Source organism: Eptesicus fuscus, chromosome 4 (assembly GCF_027574615.1).
Source record: "Eptesicus fuscus isolate TK198812 chromosome 4, DD_ASM_mEF_20220401, whole genome shotgun sequence".
Lineage (NCBI taxonomy): Eukaryota > Metazoa > Chordata > Mammalia > Chiroptera > Vespertilionidae > Eptesicus > Eptesicus fuscus.
The window spans coordinates 1,246,619-1,274,369 of record NC_072476.1 but is presented as its reverse complement, the minus strand read 5'-3'; the positions used below and the strand labels follow the sequence as shown (position 1 = coordinate 1,274,369).

Below are 27,751 nucleotides of genomic sequence, written 5' to 3'. Positions count from 1 at the left end.
TCTCCTTCCTTAGCAACAGACGCGGAAGCCGGGTCATAGCGCCTCCAATGTTAACAGCCCAGGGAGGGGGCAGAGATGAGTTCGTTTGCCCGGGATATTGTTTTGGGGGTGCTTCCTCGCCGTTTTCTGTTTTACTAAGTAACTCTGCTTCCGTTTTCCCAGTGAGCTGGGTGTGTTCCTGGGAAAGACCCAAGAGGAGAGCTCGGTGGGACGGCAGAGGGGCCGTGGCAAGGGGAGCTGGAACCGCAGCCCAAAGCCCAGCAGAAGCCCAAGGCTGCCTCTTGGTTCTCTAGCTTCCCTTTCTCTCCTCGTCTACCAGGGAGCTCCTCAGGGGCTGAAGGCTGTGACCTCATAGAGGCAGCCCTGTGGACAGAGTTCAGAACATCTGGAAAGTTCCATTGTCTGTGTCATCCTATGATGCTCTAAGGAAGTGTGGATTTCAGACCCACGGGTAGGAGAGGAAGGAACAGAACTCCTTATTCCTTTTTTAAAAATAGGTCCAACTACAATGTACAGTATGAATGACATGGATTGCTCATCTCCAGAGGTATGTACGAATTCTAAAGGATTTTTCTTTTTCTTAACCCATATTTTCAACATGTAGAGACTGGGGAGTGGGTGGGAAGGGGATGTTTTAATCACAGGCCAATTGCCGTGTGATTCCCTGACTGAGCGAGTGTGCTAACCACATGTTTATGTTGTGTCCTTTGAAATATGCTTTTTGCTGAATTAGGCTTTTTTATCCAATCCTCAAATTTTACTGGGAAAGTTTCACCTGGTGCTCCCTTCCCTCCCCTTCCCTTCTAAGGCCATTAGAACCTGTATTCCATCCCACAGTTCCCAACACTGGCCGCACATCAGAATATCCTGGGAATCTCTTAAAACATAGAGACTTGACCTCATCCCCAAAGATGCTAATGCACAAGGTTTGGAGTGTGGCCCTGGAGTCTGTCTTTTTAGCTAAGACTCGAGTGATTCTGCTGTAGCAGGTCCTCAGGAGAGCTTTTGGGAATGGCCTGTGTGAGGATGTGCAAACATCACATGTGGTCTGAAATAAGCCACATGAAAGTAACAGTTCTACCCAATCTAGGTGCCAGATTCTTGGTTGTAAGAGCTAAGATTCAGTTGCTCTTTTAATGAAGATTATTTGAGCCCTAGCCCAGTGGTTGGCAAACTGCGGCTCATGAGCCACATGCGGCTCTTTGGCCCCTTGAGTTTTTAGCAAAGGCCAGCTTAGGAGTACTCTAATTAAGTTAATAACAATGTACCTACCTATATAGTTTAAGTTTAAAAAATTTGGCTCTCAAAAGAAATTTCAATCGTTGTACTGTTGGTATTTGTTTCTGTTGACTAATGAGTTTGCCGACCACTGCCCTAGCCAGTGGATAGAGCATCAGCCTGCAGACCGGAGGGTCCTGGGTTCGATTCCTGTCAAGGGCACGTACCTCGGTTGCAGGCTCCTCCCCTCCCCAGGCCCTGGTCAGGGGACGTGCAGGAGGCACCCAATCGATGTGTTTCTCTCAGATTGATATTTCTCTCTGTCTTTCCCTCTCTCTTCCACTCTCTGAAAACCAATGGAAAAATATCCTTGGGTGAGAATAAAAAACAAACAAACAAACAAAAAAGATTTTTATTTGAAGCAGATTTAAAAGCGAGGCCAAGGGAAAGATTTCCACTGACCGCAAAACCTTGCGTGCCAAGGTCAGTCTCTGCTGTACATCTGGGCCCTGAAGGAAGCTGTGAATGACTTCATGTTCCTAGACTACTGCTGCCCAGACCCAGCCTGGATAGCAGAGCACCTGCTGGGGACGGCCAGGCTTCCTTCAAGCTGATGCTGCAGTGTTTTCGTCTTACTCACCCATGGCTGCAGATCTGGTCTTGATTTCAGTAATGAGAGAGGCGGTTGTTGGAGATGATCGCTCAGTTCTTAGGTCCTTCAAATCGAGGTCAAGAACAGAGAGACAGACAGTGATTTAAACCAACAAAGCGCGTTCTCTGAGCGGATAAACAACAGGGCCCATGGGTCTCAAACGCATCACGCTCGAGGCAGAGCCGGAGCATCCCGTGTTTCCGTTCTGCCGGCTGGTGCCACCGCTCTTACCGAACGAGGCCCGAGGTCAGTGAAGCGACTCTGGTTGTAAAGATCCCGGGCTCAGGACGCACCTTTCCTATGGGTTTGCTCATTTGTTTATTTTTAAGATCAACACGTTCCCAGAATAATTTTTTGTGTAAGTGATACTGTTTCCACTGTGTTGGGATATGGAGGATGTGCCTTTAAAAGCGCCTCTGTGTGGCTAGGCTGTGTTACCTATCCTCTCTGGGTTTTCGTTTCTTTAGCTAGAACATGAGTCTAAAAATTCTCATAAGTGTTTGGCACATAATAATTTTAAAGAATGGCAGATGTTGTTGTTATTCTTTTGCAAGATTGAGTCATCAGTGAGGGGTTGGCTGGAGAATGGGGTGGCTAACATCTGATTACATATTCCTGGTCCCCACTACCCATTGCCAGTTACCCTGCATGACATAATTTGCTGACCCAAATTGATCAAATCAATCTAATAATGTCTTATATTAACAGGAGTTCAGTCCAAAGTCATTGCATAAGGTGAACAATCACAGAGAATCAAAATTGCCCTTGAAAATCCCTTAAACTATTTTTATATGTTTTTATTGATTTTAGGAAGAGAGGAAGTGAGAGAGAGAGAGGGAGAGAGAGAAAGAGGGAGAGAGAGAGAGAGAGAGGGAGAGAGAGAAAAAAACATTGATGTGAGAGAGAGACATCGATCACCTGCATGCCCCCTACTGGGGGTGGAGCCAGCAACCTGGACTTATGCCCTGACCAGGAATCAAATTGGCAATGCTTTGGTGCATGGAACAATGCCCAACCAACTGAGCCACACGGGCCAGGGGCCTGAAGCTGTTTTGAATGTGCTGTACAGCAGCGCTTCTCAGGAAGCCCAGCCCAGCAGTGTCCTCCAGTGCTGGGTCAAATTGCAGCAGCTCCTTCAGATGAGGCCGTGGTCCTTCCCGTGGGGGCTGGTGTGGGACAGAACCACACAGCATCAGGCAGCACTGCCGTCACGTTCCGCTCTGCTCCGGGGACACCTGCTCGGAGTCCCTGGGGCTCCCTCCCCACACACTCACTGGATGGAAGGTGTCAGCTCCCACGTGGTGAAGTGGCATTTTTCTGCAGGAAGCACGGAATGGCTGTGCTGAGCACACGCAGCATGCAATGCCACCGCACGGGTGAATTTCTATTTGCAATTGTGCTTATGTGAAATGCAACAGTATTTTTAAAAGGCACCCCCTTTCATCACAACACAAGGTAGGACAGTGTGGGGTGCCCTTAGAATTTGGACCCTTCCCTGGAGAAAAAAAAAATCTGAATTTGCTCCTAAGAGTGTAGCTAAGGAGGAGATGCTGATGGAAAGACAGATGGATGATTTAACAATGAGACCTACACAGTGGACGGGGATGAGAACTCTGTGCCTGAAATCCTCCTGGGAATCTCTTCACTCCTCACCAGCTTAGAGGCTCGGGAATCTTTCCCAATTCCTAAAGAGTGACTTTGTTCCCATTTCCAACAGATCCCCAAAAGTGACTCGATACATCACATGAGCCGCTCCCAGATGCGGCCCGAGCTGCCCCCTCTGCCTGCTTCTGCGAATGAGGAGCCGTCTGAAGTCTATCAGGTCTGTTCACCGGGCGGCCCGTGGGGTCAGGCAGGCAGGGGTGGCAGTGGGATTGGTGGCTTTGGTCATTCAAGTGACCGGGGAAGGCTACCTGCTGCGTTACTGAAACTCCCTGAAACGCTTCATCTTCAGCTGTAAAGTAAGAGCGATGATTTCTACTTCGTAGCCATGTCTGTGAGGAATAAAGACAATAGAAATCAGTTAGCTGACTCACAAATTTACTGTTTATGGAAAGCCAGCGATTATCCCTGACTTCAGAAATCACTCTCACAGTGGTCAGGCAGGGCAATCGGCATCCACTCAGAAAGCATTTGCAGCGAGTTTGCAGAAGATATAAACAGCATAAGGCCCGTGGGACTCTGCGATTGTCAGGGAGAATGCAGCTAGGACCCCTCAGAGCCCAGGCACCCTGCTGGGGATCAAACCCGCCACCAACCGGGGCATGGGCCCTGACCGGGAAGTGAACCGTGACCTCCCGGTGCATGGGACAACACCCAGCCCACTGAGCAAGCCCGGCGGGGCCGTTCGCAGAGACGGCCCTCATTGCACCTCACTCTGCTTGCCTTCCCTCGTAGACGGTCATGTCACATAGCTTTTACCCCCCCTTGATGCAACGCACTTCATGGACCCTGGCTGCACCCTTCAAAGAGCAGCACCGCCATCGTGGACCCAGCGATTGCATTGCCAACAACTACTCCCTGACAGCTCAGGACCTGAAGCTGCGGGACCTGCTGAAGGTCTACCAGCCGGTCACCATCAATGTCCCTAGGAAGAGGGCCATTCAGGAGTTGCCATCAGGTATCTGTGGAAGAATGGGGTCTTGGAGGGAGATTTGTAATCCTGGGTTCTAGCCTGGCTTCACTCTTACAGCAGCTAATTTTGGGTAACTTCAGAGAGTCAGTCTCCTCACCTATGAAATGGGAATAACTGTAAAGGCTAACCTTACATTTACATACACCAAAACCTTTCATACAATGCACCAAGCACGATTCTCTATACACTGTGCTAATTGATTGCTGTATAACAAATTACCCCCAAACTTAACAGTTTAAAACAGTGGTTGCCAACCTTTCGGACCTCACAGACTACCAGTGGTCTGCGGACCACAGTTTGATGACCGCTGGTTTAAAACTGCTTATTATCTTATGGCTTACTAAAGGCCCAGTGCACGAAATTCATGTGCGGCGGGGGGGGGGGAGGGGGGGGAGGGGGGGGGGCGGGGGGGGTGTCCCTCAGCCCAACCTGCACCATCTCCAATCTGGGAGCCCTCAGGGGACCTCCTACTGACAACTTAGGCCTGCTCCCCGTGGTTCTCTGCTCTCTGCGGACCTGCCTGTTCATCGCCACCGCAGGCGGTGTCTGCTCTCTGCGGGGGCCTGCTTGCCGCTCGCCGCTGTGGCCAGGGGCAAGCAGGGCCCTGGTGTCTGCTCTCTGCAGGGGGCTACTTGCCCCTCACTGTGGCGAGGGCTAAAAGGACGACTCTGGTGGGGCTGAGGGGACTGGGCGCCACCATCTTGTGGCTTTGGGCACCACCACCTTTGTGACAGAGTGACGGTCAATTTTCAATTCCCTCTTTATTAGGTAGGATGTGGGTCACTGGGTGGTTCTGGCTCAGTCTCTCTCAAGCATGCAATCAGGGTGTCAGCCAGGGCACAGTCACCTAAAGGTCCTTCTCCCAGCTCACTCACGTCTCAGGTCCTGACCGCCTGTTGGCAAAAGGCCCCACGGCCTTCTCGATAGGGCAGCCATGACTTCTGGCTTCCCTCAGAAGGAACAGGAGAAAACAAGAGAGAGAAGAGGGCCAGCAAGACACAACCCACAGCGTTTTTGTCACCTTTGCTATATTCTGTGTTAGAAGTGAATTGCCAAGCCCACATTCACGGGGAGTTCACAAGGGCGTGGTACCAGGAGGTGGAAGTCATTGGGAGCCATTTGGAAGCTGCTGACCATAGTACTTTTTTCATTTTTATTTTTAAAAAATCTTTATTGTTGAGAGTATCACAGAGGGCCCCCCATTGCCCTCCTCCACCCTGATCCCACCCTACTGCAGGCCTCCACCACACTATTGTCTGTGTCTCTGGGTAATGCAGATCCTATATAATAAAAGGCTAATATGCAAATAGACAGAATGGTAGAACACCCAAACAACCAGTCGCTATGATGTGCGCTGACCACCAGGGGGCGCATGCGGAACTTAGCAGGCATTGGCAGCAGGCAGCAGAGCATGGAAAATGGTGGGTGTCAGCCACAGTGGGATGGTGGAGGAGGTGAGCGGGGGCACCAGACCAAGGCGGGGTGCCAGTCACTGTCATCAGGATGAGGCTCTGGTGGTTACTGAAAATTCTTTGCTCCCGCGCACCATGGTCCTGCCCAGCACTTGCACCTGCTGCCTACACTGGCCCCACTCGCACCCACTCCTGGCACAGGCCCTAGTTGATCAATGCTGTCAGCAGGTGCAGGTGGGGCTGGCGCCATCAGCACGTGGGAGTGGCAGCGGCAGTGGGAGCGGGGCTACTGGCAGACTGGGGACTGGGAGCCCCGGCAGGAGGGGCTGGGAAGGGGTGCAGCGGATGGGCTGAGACCCGCCCCTGTGCCCACCACAGCCTTGCAGCCCATAGTTCTTTTCAAGGTGCATGAATTTGTGTACTGGGCCCCTAGTATGCATATAAGATCTTTGGTTAATCTCTTCCCACCCCTCCCCTACCCTCAAAGACTCATCAGTCTGTTCCATGTTTCCATGCCTCTGGTTCTATTTCATTCATCAGTTTATTTTGTTCATTAGATTCCTTGTTCATTTGTTTTGATTTTTAGATTCAATTGTTGATATATATGTATTTATATTTTTTATCTTTTTCTTCTTAAAGTAGAACCTTCAACATTTCATGGTTTGGTGGTATTAAAACTCCTTTAGCTTTTTCTTTTCTGTGAAGCTCTTTATCTGATCCTCAATTCTGAATGATAGTTTTGCTGGGTAATCTTGGTTGTAGGTTCTTGCTATTCATCACTTTGAATATTTCTTGCCACTCCCATCTGGCCTGCATAGTTCATGTTGATAAATCAGCTGACAGTTGTATGGGTGCTCCCTTGTAGGAAACTAACTGCTTTTCTCTTGCAGCTTTTAATATTCTCTCTTTGTCTTCTGCTCTTGGCATTTTAATTATGATGTGTCTTGGTGTGGTCCTCTTTGGGTTCCTCTTGTTTGGGGTTCTCTGTGCTTCCTGGACTTGTAAGTCTATTTCTTTCACCAGGTAGGGGAAGTTTTCTGTTATTATTTCTTCAAATAGCTTTTTAATATCTTGCTCTCTCTTTTCTCCTTCTGGCACCCCCCTAATGCAGATGTTGGTACACTTGAGGTTGTTCCAGAGGTTCTTTACATTATCTTCATATTTTTGGATTTTTTTTTTCATTTTGCTCTTCTGATTGGGTGATTTTGCTTCCTCATGTTCCAAATTGTTGATTTGATTCTTGACATCCTCTACTGTTGGATCCCTATAAATTATTCTTAATTTCAACTAGTGTATCCTTCATTTTTGACTGGCCCTTTTTCATGTCTTTGATGTTCTCCCTAAGATCCTTGAATTTCTCACTAAGTCCTTTATCCTTCTCAATAAATTCCTTGAAGCTTTCATTAAGTTCCTTGAGCATCCTTGTAACCATTATTTTGTACTCTGTATCCAGTAGTTTGCTTGCTTCCATTTCACTTAGTTTTTTGTTTTGTTTTTTTTCTGGAGATTTCTTCCTTTTGTGATATGCTTGTCTCTACATTTTGGCTGTTTCTGTGTGTTTGTTTCTATGTATTAGGTAGAGATGCTAAGTCTTCTGGAATTGGTAGAGTGGCCTTTTGCACTAGGTGTCCTGTAGGGCCCAGTGGCTCAGCCTCCCCAGTCCCCTGAGCTGGGCAATCTAGGTGCACCCCCTATGTGAGCTATGTGAACTGCCCTGTTGTAGTTGAGCCTTGATTGCTGTTGGCATCAATGGGAGGAATTGACCCCTAGGACAATTGGCTGTGATGACCAGTTATTGTCTACAATGGAAGAACTTCTGTTCAGGAAACACCCCTTTGGAGCAGGAGTTGCTTCAGTGGGGTTTTGGTGCTCACCAAGTCTGCCTCTTGAGTGTGTCACTTATGAATGTGGTAGAATTGTAATTTGGCATGGTCTGAAGTGGTCCACCAGTTCACTGGCTCTGAGACCTCCCAGGATCTACAGTCTGCCACTGCCCAAAGTTACTGGGACTACTTCTACCTGGGGCCATCTGGCACAAGCTACAGAGCAATCTGCAGATGGCTGCTACTCGTGTTGGCCTTGGAGGTTCCCAGGAGAGGCCAAACTGTGAACTAAGACAGGGTGCTGCTAGTGCCAGGCCTGGGGCCACTCATTGATAGGTATGGAGCATGCTGATGCCAGCTGATGCTTGTTTGAGAAATTTTAGAAAAGTCTGAAGCCTGAGCTAAGACAGGCCATTCACATGGAAAGGCCACTACAAACAGCTTGAGTGGGGATGCAAATTGGAAGGGGAAGAGTCTCAGGAAATTTCCAGGGTGGAGCAAATAGTGTGGGCCAGACTGATGGAGATTCAGATATGGCAACTGAGTCAGCTCTGGGTGGGATAGGTCCCGGCATAAGAACAATTACTTCTGCCAGCACTTTTGTCTGGGAGAAAGCTGCCTCCGAGTTCTTGCCCTGATGCCAGACAATCTAGTTCCTCCCCATATGTCCTTGAATACTTTCAAGCTGCTGCCCCAGTACTGGAGCTCAGAGGAAGTGAGTCCGAGTAAGTCCGTGCACTGGCCCTTTAAGAGGAACTGCCTGGGTCTCTGTCAGCTCTGTGTCACTCAGTGACAATCTCCGCTGTTCTCTTGCCAACACTGGAATCCTGGGCTGAGGGGTCTGGTGTGGGGCTGGGACTCTTGCTCCTCACAGAAACCTCCTCAGCCTAGATATCCCTCCCTATTAAAAAAATGTCACATGTGAGTTTTGGACCAGTTCATTCCGTGTCTTTGCCCCTCCTACTAGTCTCAATGTGGTTTCTTCTTTACTTCTCTAGTTGTAGGACTTCCATTTAGCCAGATTTCAGGCAGTTCTGAATGATGGTTGTTCTGTGGTTTAGTTGTAATTTTGATGTGGTTGTGAGAGGATTTGAGTACCACATTTACCTATACTACCATCTTGGTTCCTCTTCCCATAGTAGATTTTATATATTAATTTATTTAATCCCACCAGGTACACATATATCTATTTAAGGGTATGCTTTAGTAATTCTTGTTAGATGTATGTTGGAGCAATATTTTTTTTTATATTTAAAGAGTTTTTTGCCTATTACTATTATATTTGGAGTAGATTGATTAGGAGCTCAAGTATGAACTCAAAATAAATCTTGAGTTTTCAGTTCTCTTTAATTCTCTCAGAATTTCAATTTAATAGTAGTATGTCATTAATACTTCTCTATTACTTGTTAATTTCCTTAGGCTAAAACTTAAGCAAGTTGAATAGTAGAATTTTATGTCATTTATTAAAATTATTTGTAGTTACCCTTTATTGCAAATAATACTGGTTTTTTATTTGTGATACTCACATATTATCTCTTTAAAATAAATATATTAAGTTTAAACATCTGAGTCTACTTAAAAATATGAAACAATAATACATGTGACATTTAGCAAACAGAGCAACAGGGTTGGAGAGTGGATCAAGTAGGCAGTTATTAATACCTGTCAAATGTATGAATGAATGGATCGCCTGCTCATCCCTATTTCACAATTGAAGAAGCTAAGGCCTGGAGTGATGAAGTCACTTCTTCAGGGTCACACAGGTAATTAGTGGTGCAGGTGAGACCAGAACCCACATCTGCTTCATCCCACTGCACCAAGTTCATCCCCGTAGCCTGCTCCTGGACAGTCCTGAGAGTCACATCCCTGTGGACAGAGGATGGCCCAAGGCCACTGCCCATCACTGATGTCTTCCTTCTCCACTATTCTAGCAACAAAAAGCTCAGCAGAGCCTGAGAGGAAGAAAATGAAGTCCCCCCCGATAGACAAAATGGATCCTACCAGGTAAGGTGTCTCTGTGGATACAAGGGATTTCAGGACACCAGGCTGAACCAGAAAAGGCTGTGGTCTCACTAAAGCCATGCTCTTCTCAGCTTCAAAGCATTCCTAGACACCCAGTAACCAATGGTCCCCCCCCCCCGCTATCTCCTTAATCTAAAAAAAACTTAAGACACTAAATAAAAATAAACTAACCACCTGAGCAAACCAGTGCTAACACACCTATGCAATGCTCCATGTTAGAGGTTGCTGCTCACGCCACAGCTCTCAGAGGACACGGAGGAGGGCTTCTCCTGCAGAAGGACTCTCGTGTGGCTGGAGAAAGCAGGCTGACAGCTCAGAGCCTCTGCTGAGCCAGGGCTGAGCCATGTCTTCTTTTCAGGATCAAATCCGCCCGCAAGACCTTGACCTCATCACCCAGAAAGAAGGAGGTGGTGACCTCTGAGACCCCCCCAGGAAGCAGACCAGCGAGTCCAGAAGAGCAGATTAACACGATGTTACAGAAGGAGATGGAAATAGAAAGTAAAGAAGCCAAGCCATCCGAGTCAGACTTGGAGGTACATTCTCGTCACTTCCTTTCTCCCAATTGGCATCTCAGTGATTCTGACCTGGGGGAACAGCAGCATCACCCAGGGCATGTTTTAAAAACACACAGTCCAGAACCCAGGACAGTCTGCTGTGTGTGTGTGTGTGTGTGTGTGTGTGTGTGTGTGTGTGCATTCTTTGATCTACTAAGCCTTAGGAACCAATACCTTTGGGTCCTCTGAGAACATAAGTTGCAAAATGGTGACCCACAGGCTGGGGTTGCCAGATTTTGGAAAACAAAAACAAAACACAAAACAGGACACCCAGCTAAAGTTGAATTTCAGATAAACATGAATAATTTTTTAGTACAAGTATATCCCAACCCATCTGGCAACCCCACCATAGGCTGAATTTGGTCTATTGCTGTATGAGGGAAATCTCATATGAGCTAGATTTTTAATTTCTCTTGAAAAATTAAGATATTCCAAGCTGAGTAGGAGCTGCCTCCTTTAGATGAGAGATACATTCTCCAGTTTGTCAATTTCCACCATTCCTTACTATTTTTTTACTAGAAGCCTGGTGCACGAAATTCATGCACAGGATGGGGGAGGGTCGGTCTCTCAGCCTGGCCTGCACCCTCTCCAATCTGGGATCCCTCTCACAATCCGGAACCACTGGCTCCTAACCGCTCACCTGCCTGCCTGCCTGATGCCCCTAACTTCTCTCCTGCTGGCCTGGTGGCCCTAACTGTTCTCCCTTGCTGGCCTGATCTCCCTAATTGCTTATCTGCTCTCCCCTCCTGGCCTGATTGCCCTAACTGCCTAACTGCTCCCCCCTGACAACCTTATCCCCCTAACTACCCTCCCCTGCTGGCCTGATCGCCCTAACTGCTTTCTCCTCCTGGCCAGATCACCCTAACTGCCTATCTGAGCTCCCCTCCTGTCCTGATCCCCCTAACTCTGTGGGCAGCAAACTGTGGCTCATGAGCCACATGTGGTTCTTTGGTCCCTTGAGTGTGGCTCTTCCACAAAATACCATGGCCTGGGTGAGTCTATTTTGAAGAAGTGGCATTAGAAGAAGTTTAAAAAATTTGGCTCTCAAAAGAAATTTCAATCATTGTACTGTTGATATTTGGCTCTGTTAACTAATGAGTTTGCCAACCACTGCCCTAACTACTCTCCCCTCCTTGCCTGATTTCCCTAACTGCCTATCTGCTTTTCCTTCCTCTCTGCACCCTTCGGACCCCCAGCACAGGTGTGCTGAGAGCTCTCTGCCGCAGCCCCACCCCCATCCTGATTGGCCATTATGTGACAGCTTCCCAGACAATTTGCATATTCCTCTATTATTAGTATAGATGTCCAGCCAATTGTCACTTGTTAATGTTATCTGCTTGATTCTAGGTAGCCTTTTGAGTTTCTAACCTCTACCTTAAAAGGAGAACAATAAAACTTTAGAGTTAATAGCTTATGAGTTTATAGTACATAAAAATGATTAACAATAAAAACTCAGTCATTATGTGCTGTTGGCAAAATTCCATGCTAACCCTTATTTGACCCCACTCAAAACCAGGGTACTATGATCATTCTTATTGCCCAGCTGTGGAAATTGGGGTGTAGACTGATTCAACAGCTTTCTGGGGTTATGCAGTCAGGAATAGGCCAGGTCTGGCTGATAGTAAAGTCTCTGTGGGTAAGAGCTACCCAGCATTTCTCAAAGTTGCCAGCAGATTATAATCACTTGAAGTGCTTGTTTTAAAAAAAATTGCCTGAGGAGGGGTCTGTGGAGCTGCATTTTAACCAGAGCCTCTCTCCCCACCCCAGGCAGTTTTTATAATGAGGGAGTTTGGATGTGTTTCTGTAAACAGCTTTCACTCCAGTTGGAAAAAGTGAGCTCAGCCTCTTCTGACCTCAGGCAGTTGGCGCTGACACTCAAAGCTGATTTAAAACCTTGCCTACACTTGGTGCTTCTCATCTATTTGAAATGATCCATTGCTAGAGCCACTCAGCCATCAGCAGCTCAGAGGCAGGCCCTAAGGAAACAAAACTCTCAGTGTCACCAGGTGACATGGGCCATTTTTATTCTATGTGTGCATCTGTAGCTTTTCTAAACTCAAAAGCCCATGGCTGGATTAAAAAGCCCATGGCTGGATTAAAAAGCCCATGGCTGGATTAAAAAGCCCATGGCTGGATTAAAAAGCCCATGGTTGGATTAAAAAGCCCATGGTTGGATTAAAAAGCCCATGGTTGGATTAAAAAGCCCATGGCTGGATTAAAAAGTCCATGGCTGGATTAAAAAGCCCATGGTTGGATTAAAAAGCCCATGGCTGGATTAAAAAGCCCATGGTTGGATTAAAAAGCCCATGGTTGGATTAAAAAGCCCATGGCTGGATTAAAAAGCCCATGGTTGGATTAAAAAGCCCATGGCTGGATTAAAAAGTCCATGGCTGGATTAAAAAGCCCATGGCTGGATTAAAAAGCCCATGGCTGGATTAAAAAGCCCATGGTTGGATTAAAAAGCCCATGGTTGGATTAGAAGAGTTATCATAAGTCTCACTAGGTCTTTGAGGATCTTTTTTCCCCAACTGAAGGCTACAAGCCATAGGATCAACTGCTTTGCAGAGGACCAATGTTGAGGAGAGTGAATTGAGTCCTTTTAAGGAGCTCACTTCTCTTCTTAAAGCTCATCAGATACGCTGCCTTGTCCCTCTGTTCCTGTCTGCATGGCATTTGACAAATCTTTGTACTTCACTGACCTCTCTCTGGCTTTGGTCGAATCCTCGAGTCACGGGGAGGACTCGCTGGCAATCTCAGAGCCATGCTTGTGAAGTCACAGCGCAGGCCACATGGCTGTAGCGAGTGAAGGGTGGGGAGGGGCGCTGTGTGGACTTGGCCTCCTGTCAGCTGATGGGTGTGGGGAGGTGGGCACAGTTCACCAATCATGATCATTTTCTTCCTGTGGTTTGTTGATGGAAGAGATATGATTATTATTTGACCCATGGAATCCGAAAAGACATGATTGCCCCCGAGGAGGAGGAAGTGATGGTTCGGATTTCGAAGCTGATTCCTAACACACTGCTGACAAGTCCCTTCCTGGAGCCCCTGGTGAACACCCTCATGGAGGAGAAGGAAAGTTACTATTACAACAGCCTCATGAAAAGCATCGGTAAGGCTGGGCGGACCTGGGGCGGGGTTCCCATGCAGAGGGCCCCTTCCTTCCTCTCACTCTCAGACCTCTACCCTGTTCCTCTGAAAATGCCAAAGCATTTTAACTTTTAATTAAATGCCCCCACCCACCACCACTCATGTCTCCCCCCACCCTCTCACATGTTAATGTGCACCTGCTTCACCTGGGGTCTGGTCCTGACGCAGTGGAGCTGGGCGGCCCCAGGCCCTGCATAGCTAACAAGCTCCAGGTGAGGCAGCAGGTGCCACTTCCCAGGGGCAGCACTGTGAGTGGCAAGGAGCGACTCCACATCTGAATCACACTCAGTGCCTGCCTCTTCTCTCCACTCTCTGCCTCTCTCCAGCAGATTATAATCACTTAAAGTGCTTGTTTTTTTTTTAAAAAAAAATGCCTGAGGAGGGGTCTGTGGAGCTGCATTTTAACCAGAGCCTCTCTCCCCACCCCAGGCAGTTCTTATAATGCATCGTCTGCACTCACAGCACTTCTTGTCTCCACTTTGAACTCACCTGTGCCCCTAAGTGCCCACTGTCTGCATTTTCCCTGGGTCTGAGCTGCCTTAGGAGACTAGCTCTTTGGTGATGAAGATGTCAGGTTGATCCTCACTCCCTGCGGCCTGGGCCCCAGGTCCTGCTCACAGTAGGTAGGGGAACTGTTCGATGACCGTGAGTAACGTGAGAAACACGCCTGGAGGGTGATCACGTTAGTTCCCGACCTTCCTGTTTTATCTGGACAACAGCCATCTTCACCAACTTGTCTAGTCATTTGTAATTTCCTAATTAGCTCTCCGAGGGCGTGAGTGTAATGGCTCCTTGCTTACTACAGGGTAGAACCAAACTCAGAAGAATAAACTTGTAAAGTCCCTCAAATTCCAGCCCAACCTGCTTCTACAATTTTATCACCTTGAACTCAAACCACTTGCACCTGCTATTCCTGCCACAGCGTGAATAGCAGCTCCTGGAGCGTATTATACAAAAGCACGGCCTGCACTTCATTGTGTGCTGCTCCTCGGCCCGTCCTCTTCCCGCCCGGTCCTGTCTCAGAAACGCCTACTCACCCCTCAGGACCCAGCTCAGATGTTACTTCGCCTGTGAAGCTTTTGCCAATCTTTCTTTCCTTGACGTGTGACATTTTGATCTCTGAATTTCCATTACAAGTATCTGGTGTCGTCCATTGTGTTGATTTTGGTGTGAGGAGTCAGTTAATGATTAATGAGGCAAATACTCATTGTCATGCAGACGCTAGATATCCTAACAGGATGCGATCCCAGGTTCCTCGAGCTCCAGACTGAGGTTACCCACCTCCTTCCCTGGTGTCTTCAGACAGAAACACAGAACCGCAGAGCATCCTCAGGGGATTGCGGCGACCCTGCCAGTGAGGGAGCCTTTTCAAGTGTCTACCTTTGGAGAGCTGAAGCTGAGAGCACGAGTGCTCGGGGCCCTGCGCACTAACAGTGTTTCCCGTTGGTTCTAGTTGATTACATCCTCATGGACCCAGAGGAGAGGAAGAGGCTCTTCATCGAGAGCACCCCCCGCCTGTTCCCGCAGAGAGCCATCCGGGCGCCTGTGCCCTGGCACGGGGCCTACAAGAGCGCCAAGAAGTGGAACGAGGAGCACCTGCACACGGTGAACCCCATGGTGCTCACCCTGGAGCAGCTGTGGTTTGAAGAGTAAGAAGGGCCTCCCTCTCCCTCCCTCTCTTTGCTGCTTCCACACATAGGAGAACATGTTATGCTGGGCCCTGCGAGGCAGCCCTGTCCTGGGCGTGAGATGACAACATCCTAGACCAACCAGGCATAGGAACTGACACCCATGCTTTGTGCCCACAGCCCCCAGGTCTCTCAGCACTGGAGCATCCTGGGTAAGAACACAGGCATGGAGCCAGGCTGCAGGGCCAGGCCTGGACTCCGGGGCTTCATAGGTGATAGGTATGGGTGTGTTACCACCTCTCTGTGCCTCATCCCTGAATGTGGGATAATGAGAGCTCATAGGGTTGTAGGAAGAATAACTAAGTTAATGCTGCAAGGTACTCAGAACAGTGCCTGACATAAGTACCCAGTAAGTGTTAACTAGCCATTGCCTCCATTATGACCTGTGTCTCGCTGAATTCTAATTGCATGTTTACTAGCTCGACTTCCAGCCCACGAGAGGGTGGGTACTTGGGTCTTACTCATTTATGTAACTCAGTTCCACACAAGGTGGCTGGCACAGCCTCGATGGAAGTCATCAGTGACTAAATTGGCCACAGGAATTGTGAAAGTCCAGAGCAGGCAGGGGTCTCTTTTTTTTTCTCTTAAGTTTTTCTAAATTGAAATATAATTCACACACCATAAAACTCACCCCTTTGAAGTGTACAATGCAGTAGTTTTTAGTATATTTGCAAATTTTTACAACCCTCACCACTCTTCAACTGAAGAATATTTTTATCCTCCCCCAAAGAAGCATGTACCTCTCAGCAGTCTTTCCAGCCCCTGCCTCCCCTCAGCCCCTGGCCACACTCTGCCGTCCGGCTCTGTGGCTTGGCCTCGTCGGGACATTCCCTGTAAATGGAACCAGGCGGTCCTTTGTGTCTGGCTGCTCCACCAGCGGGATGTTTCCCAGGTTCAGCCACAGAGAAGCACGCGTTAGGACGTGCTTCCTCCTTCTGGCTGAAGGCCTCACTGTGTGGCCAGCCTGCGTTATGTCTGTGCATCTTCAATCACACTGGGAAGAAAGACTCACATTCTATGGGCCCCTCAAGAGGGGGTGCAACTCCTGGTGGGGGAATGAGGCCACCAGAGCTGCTGAAAGTCAGGCTGCCACCATCTGGGTTCTTTATTAGAAAAGTCAGAGGCAAATATGTTTATTTCATTTTGATTGGCTGAACTTGGCAGCTCAAATGTTTTGTCTTGGGAGATCTCTAGCTTAGAATGTGTTCTATCTTGGAGAGCTTAGTTGTTTTCACATTCTTAGCTTTCCTTATATTTTTAAAAGGAATTGATGGGAAAGTCAGCCTAGGACTCCCTTCTTTGAACTGAATTCCGTTTTCTTAGGCTTTGCAGGTGTCCATCAAGACACTGAGGAAAAAAAGGAAGTAAGTTTCTAACTGGGTTGCAGTATGTTGAGTAATAACGTTCTTGCTCTGTCACTACAGAACCTCTAGTTTGAGTAAGTTCATCTCTCTGGGCCCGTTTCCTTATATGCAAAGTGGGAATAATAGCAAAGCTCCCCTCATGTGGCTGTTGGGGGAGGTGCTTGGAACAGTGCTGGGCACACAGTGGTTGTGCCCACAGCACTGGGGTCTCCAAGCCCTGGAGCATGCTGGGTAAGAGCACAGTGGGGAGCAAGGTGCGTGGCCAGCGGGCAGCACAGCTTTAACTACAAGCGTGTTTACAGCCTCAAAACATAAATCAACCTGGAAATTAACGAGGAACTCACTCTCGGGCCTGGTAACATGGCCAGAGGCTCAGTGCCACGGGAATGTGCGCGTGAATTTAATTTGATTGTGTAACGAAGATGGCAAACTATTGAACCGATAGCCGGTACTGAGAAAAAAGGATGCATACCATGTGCTTTTCATGGCTCTGTAAGAAGATTCTGTAGGTAACAGAGGTACAAAAATGAACCAGAATCATTCAGAAGGCTTCTGTTGGCTGAATCAAAAAATTCACAATGAGGAAGATTTATTAAGGAAATGATACAGAGTAATTTTCTTACATGGCCTGCACTATTTAACTTTAAAAATTCTAAGAGGTCACCTCGTTATCTGTGAAGGGTGAGATGTTTGGGGACATGATGAGGGTTGTGGTCTCAGAAAGAATAGATTTTTTGGCAATTGGGAAATTTTCAGGGATTCAATTGAAGATGTGCAATATCTTTATCAGGTGGCAACAAGGGCCACTTGTGGCTGGGTGGCAGCGTACTTGGTGCTGAGTCCTCAGGTTCTGTCTTCCCTGGCAGTGCCCTGGCCTGGCCAGGCAAGGTGAAGACTAGGCTCACCATCTCCACCAAGAAGGACTAAGGCTGCCGGGTTTTAGGAGGAAGGCCGCCTACAGTGAGAGAGGAAAAGGAGAGCAAGAACGGAGACAAGCTAAGAAGCAGCAGAGATCCCCTTGGGGAAGTGACCGGGGCTGGTGATTTCAGAGTGACTTATAACCGAGTGGAGGGATTCCATCAGCTCTGAGCCAGGAAGAGGACTGGTGGCCCTCAGAGGCAATAAAGGCCTGAGGTGTGTGGTGAAGAGCAACTTAGCCATTGATCTGAAAGAAACAGGAAAAGATAAGAGCATCTCAAAGGAGGGTGTTCACTCAGCACATGTACTTTGAGTGCCGTGTGCCGAGGGAGGCTGGATGTCTTGGTGAACTGTCGGGGGTGGGACAGTGTTGTTGTTTTTCTTTTTTTAACAATATTTTTCTTGATTTCAGAGAGGAAGGGAGAGGGAGAGAGAGAGAGAAATATCAATGATGAGAGAGAATCATTGATTGGCTGCCTCCTGCACATCCCTCATGGAGGATCCCCAGGCATGTGCCCTGACCAGGAATCAAACCGTGACCTCCTGGTTCATGAGCCGTGCCGGAGGGCTGCACAGTGTCTTCAGCAGTAGCTCAGTAACCCACCTGATCGCGAAGTCGCTCTGTGTGCCCTGTCCTCTTGGTCTTCACTGTTTGTAAAGAACTTTGGTCCATTCGACATCCCAGTTCTCAGTCAGCCACATACAAAGTTGGCGCCCAAACCCCATCCCCAGTTGGGACACCCAGCATGACACACAAGAAGACTCAGTAAACTCCTGCCGAGTGGCTCATTTACCTGTTCTTTGCAAGACTTTTAGTGGACTATCCACTTCCTCCTCAGACGCCCCAGTTTTTCAGAGATACTTAGTTTTTATCTGTTTAGCTCTCCTCTTATTGAAGAAAGAGCATATATTCCTCTTGAGCCTGCCCTACACAATTTGTCATGAAGCTGAGCTATTCTCCCCTTTTTTGGCAGGTTCAGAGACCTCAGGTTTGTTCGAACAGCAGAATTACTGGCAGGGAAATTGCCTCTGCAGCCCCAGGAATATCAGGATGTGATCCGGAAGCACTGCATGGAAGCACGCCAGGTCCTGCTCAACAAGTCAGTACCTGGCCTGAGTGGGGCTGCCTCACAGGATCCCAGACAGGAACCTTTCTGCATGAAAACTCAGTCGCAACCCGGGGCTGCACCGTTGCTGACATCTCTCTGTCCTCTTCATTCCAGTGTCCCCAGCCTTCGTGTCTCCTAACACCCACTGTGCATCAGCCCCAGCCCAGTCTCCCTTCGCTTTAAACTCTCTCATTACCATTGGTGTGAGGGTACCCCTTCCAGCCCCTCCTCTGAAACCCTCAGGCCTCGCTGGTCACAAGACTGCACTTGAACAACTTGCGTGCAGTGCCCCATATAAACAGCCCCCAGGTTCCCAGGTTAGAGGGTTTTCAGTCACTCAGATAACTCCTTTCGCTTTGTAAATACATGCAGGACTATGTCCAGATAAATTAATTCCCTTATGTGAAATGATTATAATGATACCTTCCATTGGTTTTTACATGTCAGAGAATATGTACTAGTAAGTATATGCAGTAGCTGGCACTCAGCAGCTGCTTAGTAAATGTGGTAATTATTGCCTCTGACCAGGACTAGTACTAGTACTTCCAGATGCGAGAACAGTAGTTTTCTGGCAAGCAGGAAAGAGACGCAATGGATGGAGAGGCCAGTGATTCCCAATGGGAATTGGGAATTAGAATTTGGGGGAGGAAGAAAGGACCAATGAGGCATCCATTTCTTCTTTTCTAATTTCTCCTCTCAACTTCTGAACAGCCACTGCCACAATGTAGTTTCTTCTCTGGAGTTTCTTTTCTCCTCTCCCTCTCTCTTTCCCCTAAAATCTGAGTCGGAGACCAGGCATATGCCATGGAGAGAAGATGCACAAAACATTCCAGTTCCTGAGGCCCCTTCGCCCAATCTCTGATTGTAATGGAAAAGTTGTAGACTCTCTCAGCAGAACGTGGCCCTAGTACCCTTGTCCATCTGGGTATTGTTAATAGGAGAATAGTCTCTCAATTCAAATCTTTCTACTTTCTTCTCAGGAGAGCAGTGTTGGCAGGAGAGTCAGCCAGATGTGAAATACCAATTCGAAGAGGTTCTCACGTGGCTACCCTCCTGTCTTTGCAGGTGGATCCCCACCTGTGCTCAGCTTTTTGTCTCCCAGAAGGAGCAGTGGGTCCATTTTGCTCCCAGGAGCGACTACGACTCCTCCAGGAACATCGAAGAATATTTTGCTTCTATTGCATCATTCATGTCACTTCAGCTCAGAGAGTTGGTCATTAAGTCTCTTGAGGATCTCGTCTCCTTTTTCATGATACACAAGGTGTGTAGGGGGCCATAAACAAGCCTTTTTCAGGTATAAATGACTAAGATAGAATCAGTATTCCATCAGCTATGAGCCAGGACAAAAAATTAAAATCTTGATTCACAAACACTTCCAGTCTTTATCCTATATAATAAAAGGCTAATATGCAAATTGACTGAATGGCAGAATGACCGGTTGCTATGATGTGCACTGCCCACCATGGGATAGACGCTCAATGCAGGAGCTGCCCCCTCGTGGTCAGTGCACTCCCACAGGGGGAGCGCCACTCAGCCAGAACCTGGGCTCATGGCTGACAAGCGGCAGCGCTATGGATGTCAGACATCCCCCGGGGGCTCCGAACTGCGAGAGTGCACAGGTTGGACTGAGGGACCCCCTGAGTGCACAAATTTCATGTATCTGGCCTCTAGTTAGTTTATAAACTAATGTGAATATAAAGCAAGCTTTCATGAGATAATTAACTACTCCTAAATTGGTAAAAATCTACAGAAATGTAGAAGTTGTTAAGAAAAAGATTTAATAAAATGGAATACATACCCTTTATAGTAAAGGATATGGCCACTTTTCCATCCTATCAAAGGACAGCGTTGAAAAGGATTGTTATCAGCCTTCAGCTTGATGTTTAGGGAGTGTTGTATGTGTCATTGCAGATACTGACTTTCGTTCTTCGGTCTTTGAAAGGGGCTTCCTAAACCAAAAGGCTTTGTTGACATAATTAATAATTTCCTCCATGAAATGACTTCGGTGAAGTTGAAATAAAAACCCAAAACACTAAGTTCTGGTTTTCAGAGCATCACAGTATCCCCTAAACTTCAGGAGCTAGGGATCAAGGATGATTCTTTTGGATTTTATATCATGTGGTCATCGTACCTTAAAAAGAATAATATAAAGATAAATTACCTGGTTATAAAAGGTTACATTCTAAGCATTTGTCTGAATTAAATAAAGATGAACTATTGCCTTCTGCTAAAACAATATAGACACAAGTGCTGTTGAATTTAGACTGCAGTGTTAGCACTCTAACGAGACCAATTTATAGGTGTCATTGTAAGATTCTACTCTAATAAGCAGAAGAGACTCAGCTGTGTAAACAGATCTCACTCTAAGGTTGCACACAGAGGGAAAAAGAAAATCTTCATAGGGCTGAAGGAAGAGGACAATTTATGGGTATTTGATACATAGTAGGTGTCAACAAAGGTTTATCAATCATCCTTAAACTGATCTAAAAAATGTCTAAAAGCAATTAGTCAGACAAGTACTTCACAGCTGCCCTATGGCAGTTTCATTAGGCCCTGTCTTTTATGAAAGGCATCTTGTATTACTAGCCTGTGTAGAGAATTATGAATATCTCCACACCAATATTTTTATTGTGGGGAAGCTTAGCATTTTGAGTGTCTGAAATAGACTATAGGCTCATTGGCAACATCATTTATTTGCAGATAATAATTATATGTTTGGATTCAGTCAGCAAATTACTATTGAGCACCTACTATGTACTAAACATAGTCTTGGATATTTTGGAAGAGGTAGATGGTTCAGACACAGTTCCTGCCCTCAGATTAGAGTAGAATAAAAAAGATAACATGTACTTATAAATCTCTATAAGAAAGAAAGATGAAATACCCTGAGGAAGTGGAAATATGGAAGTTCAGAAGTGTAGGAAATTTTGAGATGAATTTTGAAGGATGAGGAGGGTTTGGAAATATTAATGCAGGAATATTTTCAAGCAAAGTAAACATGCTGAGTAAAAGCTATGGGGAAGGGAAGAGGATGATCTCAGGGTGGACTAAGTCACCCTTACCCTCATTTTAAGCATGGGCGGTGCATGATGCCCTTCACGCCCTTGTCTGATGCTTGTGGTACTAGCAATGGTACAGCCCACTCCCTTAATTCTAGAAGGCCCCATTTTGTGACAGTTACCATGTCTTATGTCTCCTGAAGGATGGGAATGACTTTGAAGAGCCCTACCAAGAGATGGAGTTCTTTATTCCTCAGCTAATCATGATCAAACTTGAAGTCAGTGAGCCCAACATTACCTTTAATCCATCTTTTGATGATTGCTGGGAGTTAATACGCAACTCTTTCTTGGAAATTATTGAAAGCTCTAAGAGAATCCCCAAGGTAGAGTATTCACTTAATCATATGTTTGTACTTATTTTTTTGCTTATTGCATAAAGTATATTTAAAATAGCTGTTTATACAAGATATTCAGTCAGGGAAGTTTCAGTTTGGGAGTTCTATCCTGAGTATACCCTCTTGATCTCAGGAAGAGAATTTAGATCATAAAGACATGTCCATGCATCCCAGAACTGTGCTTCTAACAAGAGCATTAAGAGTTACTTTGTGGGAGAGTAGAGTCCCCCAAGATGCCCATCTCCAAAGGGCAAATGTGTCGCAAGCTGTATGCAACTTGGGTTGATAATTCATGATGGAGCAGTTGCCATGAACTTGCCAAGAATCCATACAAAACGTTATCTAATTTAGCTCTTGAGATTCCCTGTTTGTTTTGTTTGTTCAGCCATTGTAGGTGGCTAGGAGAGGGAGTGAACGCTCCCTTCCTGGCCTGAGCCCTTTCCAGCTTTCTTCCTGGGATGGCATCACTAATCAGATCCCAGACACCAGTGAACAGAGTCTTAGGGCTGGACTCCTTTGTGCACCATCTTCTGTTTCCTTCTGGGTGGTTAGTGTGGCGAGGGGGCCAGTGTCAGCTGTAGGCCCACGTAGGGTAGGGACCTGTGGGATGCTCCTCTTCCCCCTCTTCCGACCACGTATATATATGATACTTGGATGCTCTTAAGCACTCCTCTCTCTGTAGTTCCTTACTGAGAGGGCTGGTTCTACAAGCTCAAGATTCAAGTTGGGTTTGTAGGGAAGCATGTGAAACCAGTGCTCCAGCTGGTTTCAATATAAATTTGGGGTTTTGAACCCAACCAAGCCTGGTTAACAAGAAGACTGAGTGTGTGAAGGGGGAAGAAAAATGCACGGTGCTCCTATAATCAATATCCTGAGGAAGGAAATGAAAGAGCAGACCTGTAATTGGAAGGATGAGTGTGGGGCTTGGGGACAGATAAAATGCACACGGCCTGAGCTCTCCCTCACTGCTGTTGAGTAGCAGTGTTTGAAAGCATCTGGGCTGGGAGCACTCAGGGCTCATGTGGCTGCTACTACAAACAGCCCAGGGGAGTCAGTAGCAGACTCAGTGCATTGTAATGCCAAGAAGACCCAGCCACAGGTCCCAGTTTGCACCAGGTTTGAAAGCTAGGTCCAAGTGAATGCCAATGACTTTATCCAACTGTGAGAAAAGGCAGCACAGGCCCAGAGTTCTCCATCTGGCTCCTGCCAACACACTCAGACTATTCTGTCTCTGAACTGGGTAAATGTAAAAGAATAGTTCTTCATGTTGAATATGTAAAAAAAATATCCAAGAACAGCAATAGGTAGACAGTATACCCAGTCCCTACCAGTCATATAGTTTTTTGTTGTTGTTTTTTCACATATTTTTATTGATTTCAGAGAGGAAGGAAGAGGGAGGAGAGATAGAAACATCAACGATGAAAGAGAATCATTGATTGTCTGCCTCCTGCACATCCCCCACTGGGGACCAAGCCCGAAACCCAGGCATGTGCCCTTGACCAGAATCAAACCTGGGACCCTTCCATCCTCAGGCTGATGCTCTATCCACTGAGCCAAACTGGCTAGGGCTAGTCATATAGTTTTACATGAATTTTAGAAGTTGGAAAAAAGTCAGCATGAGATGTTTGATAATAGCTCTCAAGGTGCAGAAGGAAAGCATATTTGTGATAAACTTAGTAAAGGAAACAAAAGCATATTTTAGAAAATATTTATCTTCATAAAAAATAAAATTGAGAGGGTTCTGATCAAGATGGTAGCGTAGGTAAATGAGGTACTTGAATCCTCCCACAACCATATCAGAGTTACAACTAAACTACAGAACAACCATCATTCAGAACTGCCTGAAATCTAGCTAAACATAAATCCTATAACTAAGGATATAAAGAGGAAGCCACATCGACACTGGTACGAAAGGCAAAGATTCAGAACAGGCTGTTCCCACACCCTGTAGGGCGGATAAAAATCAGGAGGGATATCTTGGCTGCAGAGGTCCCTTTGAAGAGCAAGGGATCCCAACCTCAGACCAGGTCCTTCAGCCTAGGGTTCCAGTGCCAGGAAGAGAAGTCCCCATACCTTCTTGCTATAAAAACCAGTGGGGATTGAAGCTGGGGGAGACAGAGGGCTGCTAGAGTCTCAGACAGTTCCTCCTAAAGGGCCCGCCAACAGACTTATTCAGACTCACTCCCTCTGAACTCCAGTGCTGGGTCAGCAACTCAAAATGCAACAGGGACATAAGGAGAGGCACTGAATAGTGTGGCATTGGGGTGAAAGCTGGAGGGGAAGCTTTCTCCCAGACAGAAGTGCTGACAGAGGCCATTGTTCCTTTTCTGAGACCCCACCCTACTCCACAGAGTGGGCAGGCAGGCACCATATCTGAGACTCCAGCTGACACTGTTAGTTGACACTGTTAGATCTGCTCTGACGAGTCTCTGAGATCCCGTCCCACCCAACCTGTGGGCCCCATCCCAAGCCAATTCCAGTGGCTTTTCCACACAAATGGCCTATCTTGACTCATTCTTTAGACTTTTCTAAAATCTTTCAAACAAGCAGCATCTGGCCTGAGAGAGCCCTGTATCTGTAACTAAGTGGCCCCAGGCCCGGCACTAACAGCAGCAGGCCTTAGGTCACAGCTTGGCCTCTCCTGGGATCATACAAAACACCTACTACACAAGGCCACTCTACCAAGCCCTGGAGATATAGCAGCTCTACCCAATACACAGAAACAAACAAAGGGAGGCAACTAAAATGAGGAGACAGAGAAACGTGTCCCAAATGAAAGAACAGAACAAAACTCCAGAAAAAGAACTAGACAAAATCAAGACAAGCAATCTACTTAATGAAGAGTTCAAAACACTGGTTATAACAATGCTCAATTAACTTAGGGGAAGAGTAGATGAACTCAGTAAGAACTTCAACAAAGGAATAGGAAATGCAAAAACAGTCCAGTCAGAAATGAAAAATATACAAACTGAAATAAAGAATACATTATAGGAATGAACAGGGAAGTAGATGAAGCAGAGACTTGGAAGATAAGGAAACAGAAAACAACCAATCAGAACAGCAAAAAGAGAAAAGAATCCAGAAATATGAAAATAGTATAAGGAGCCTCTGGGACCACCTCAAGCGTACCAACATCGGCATCATGGGGGTGCCAAAAGGAGAAGAGAGAGAGCAAGATACTGAAAACCCATTTGAAAAAATAATGACAGAAAACTTCCCAAACCTGCTAAAGGAAACAGACATACAAGTCCAGGAAGCACAGAGTCCCAAATAAGATGAACACAAGGAGGCCCACACCAAGACACATCATAATTAAAATGCCAGGGGTTTAAAAACAAAGAGAGAATCTTAGAAGCAACAAAATAGAAAAGCAATTAGTTATCCACAAGGGACCCCTTATAAGACTGTCAGCTGATCTCTCAACAGAAACTTTGCAGGCCAAAAGGGAGTGGCAAGAAATATTCAAAGTGATGGAAACCAAGGACCTACACCTAAGATTACTCTATCCAACAAGGTTGTCATTTAGAATTAAAAGACATAGAGGGGATAAATGGCGATGGGAAAACAAATAAATACTTTTTTTTAAAAAAAAGAAAGAAAGAATTTCAAAATAGATTAAGAACTTCCCAGAATAACAAGAAATGTCAAATGGTTTTCTTTAAGAAGAAGAGAAAAAAAAGATAAAAATGTGATTAATAAAATGGCAATAAATACATATCTATCAATAATTACTTTAAATGCAAATGGATTATACATTCCAATCAGAAGACATAGGGTGGCTAGAGGGATAACAAAACAAGACCTTGTGGTCCACAGAGACCCACTTCAGGTGGAAGGCACACACAGACTGAAAGTAAAGGGATGGAAAAGATACCTCATGAAAATGGAAACAAAGCAACAAAAAAAGCTAGGGTAGCAAAAGAGTTTACCAGACAAAATAGAGTTTAAATCAAAGTCTATAAGAGACAAAGAAGGACCTGGCCATTCCACTCCTGGGCACTTATCCAAAGAAACCCAGAACTCTATTTCAAAAAGACATATGTATCCGTGTGTTCACTGCAGCATTATTTACAATAGTCAAGATATGGAAGCAACCTAAGTCCATCAAGAGATGAATGGATAAAGAAGTGGTGAATATATACAATGGAATATGACTCAACCATAAAAAAGAATGAAATCTTGACACCTGCAACAACATGAATGGACCTGGAGGCTATTATGCTAAGTGAAATAGGTCAGAGGAAGACAAATGGCATATGATACCACTTGGATGTGGAATCTAAAAAACAAACTAAACAAACAAGGAGAATAGAAACAAACCCATAGATACAAAGAACATTTTAACGGTTGCCAGATGGGAAGGGAGTTGGGAGGATGGTTGAAAAGGTGAGGGGATTAAGAGGTACAAATTGGTAGTTACAAAACAGTCATGGGATGTGAAGTACAGCATAGGGAATATAGTTAACTAGAGGTCTGATGCGCGAAAATTCGTGTAAGAGTAGGCCTTCCTTCCCCTGGCTGCCAGCACCAGCTTCCCTCCAGCACCCGGGACCTGGGCTGGCTTCCCTCCGGCCCGGCTTTGTCAGGAAGGACATTAGGTCTAATTAGCATTGTTAATATTATTATTATAGATAATATTATAGATAATATAATAATTATTATTATTACAGATAATATTATAATAACGATGTAGGATGTCAGATGGGTACTAGATTTATTGGGGTGATCACTTATCAAGTTATATAATGTCTAATCCCGGGGTTGTACACCTGAAACTAATATAATATTATATGTCAACTGTAATTGAAAAACCAAAAATTGTTTAGTCAAAAAAATTAAAAAATAAAATTGAGGAAGACATGGAGGTATTCTGATTTAATACAGATTGAAATAAAAAGAGTTGAATAAGAGGCATAAATAAAAGAAGCTGGATGAGGTAAAATATGGGTTTTCTAAAACTCAAAACCAAGAAGTAAGCAGAATTTAAGTCAGCATGAGCAGCCATTACTCTCCTAGACAGATATATATATGGCAGGGCTGCTGAGGCCAGCCTCTCTCCTGTGGGAGAGTTTCCTCACTCATAGGGCCAGAAAAGTGTGCCAACATACGCCTGAGGGTGATGTCCGAACCAGGAAGTCGGGGCTCAGAGAGCCAGGGAGAGAAGGCGGGAAAGCGTGCTGTTGTTCTCGGCTCAGTTTTACGGATGGTTCTACGGGGCCTGGGGGAACCAGCCACGTTTAAAGGGCAACAAGGGCGTTGCTTCGTCTTTTCGTTGAAGACTTCTCCCAAAGAGACCACCCATGAGCCTGCCCACTCGTGTCTGCCCCAACCCACTCACCCCACACTGACCAGTGCCACTCCTCCAGCTCCTTGCTTTCAGCCACGGCCACAGCGAGGTGCTGCCCTTCCACCGGCCTGAAGCCTCTGCCGTGAACAGAGCCGGCGCAGATCACTCGCACTCGCTTCCCCCTTTCTAAATCGATAGCCCGCGCCCACACTGCTGTACCCAGGGGGGCCCTGTGAAGGGTCTCTGACAGCTTCCTTAGCGCTCGGGTCTTCACGGCCTCCATAACCACACACAGAGCATTTCTCAGACGTACACAAGTGGGAGCATCTGAATTTTCAGAATGACTATCAAACCAAAGCTTCCCCCGGAGCTGAGAGAAGAACCTAGTATCTCCTTTTCTTCAGGTGAAAAGGCAGAAGTGCAGGGAGAAGCGGCTCGCCTCAGCCACACAGGACCTAGTGGCAGAGTCAGGGTTAGAACCCATGTCCCTAGGAGCCCCTCCTCCTCCTCCTCCTCCTCCTCTTCTTT

General features: G+C 46.4%; 1 protein-coding gene across 1 annotated transcript in view; it reads left to right on the top strand.

Moving 5' to 3' along the window:
- The first annotated feature begins 508 nt into the window (after nt 1–508).
- Nucleotides 509–27,751, top strand: part of DNAH3 (dynein axonemal heavy chain 3) — a 212,312-nt gene continuing 185,069 nt past the window's right edge. Inside the window, exons 1-10 of the mRNA XM_054714387.1 lie at nt 509–547; nt 3,588–3,692; nt 4,268–4,490; nt 9,672–9,744; nt 10,121–10,295; nt 13,236–13,425; nt 14,917–15,112; nt 18,408–18,533; nt 19,608–19,803; nt 21,745–21,924. Coding sequence (XP_054570362.1) covers nt 509–547; nt 3,588–3,692; nt 4,268–4,490; nt 9,672–9,744; nt 10,121–10,295; nt 13,236–13,425; nt 14,917–15,112; nt 18,408–18,533; nt 19,608–19,803; nt 21,745–21,924 — 1,503 coding nt within the window. The remainder of the gene's footprint in view (nt 548–3,587; nt 3,693–4,267; nt 4,491–9,671; nt 9,745–10,120; nt 10,296–13,235; nt 13,426–14,916; nt 15,113–18,407; nt 18,534–19,607; nt 19,804–21,744; nt 21,925–27,751) is intronic.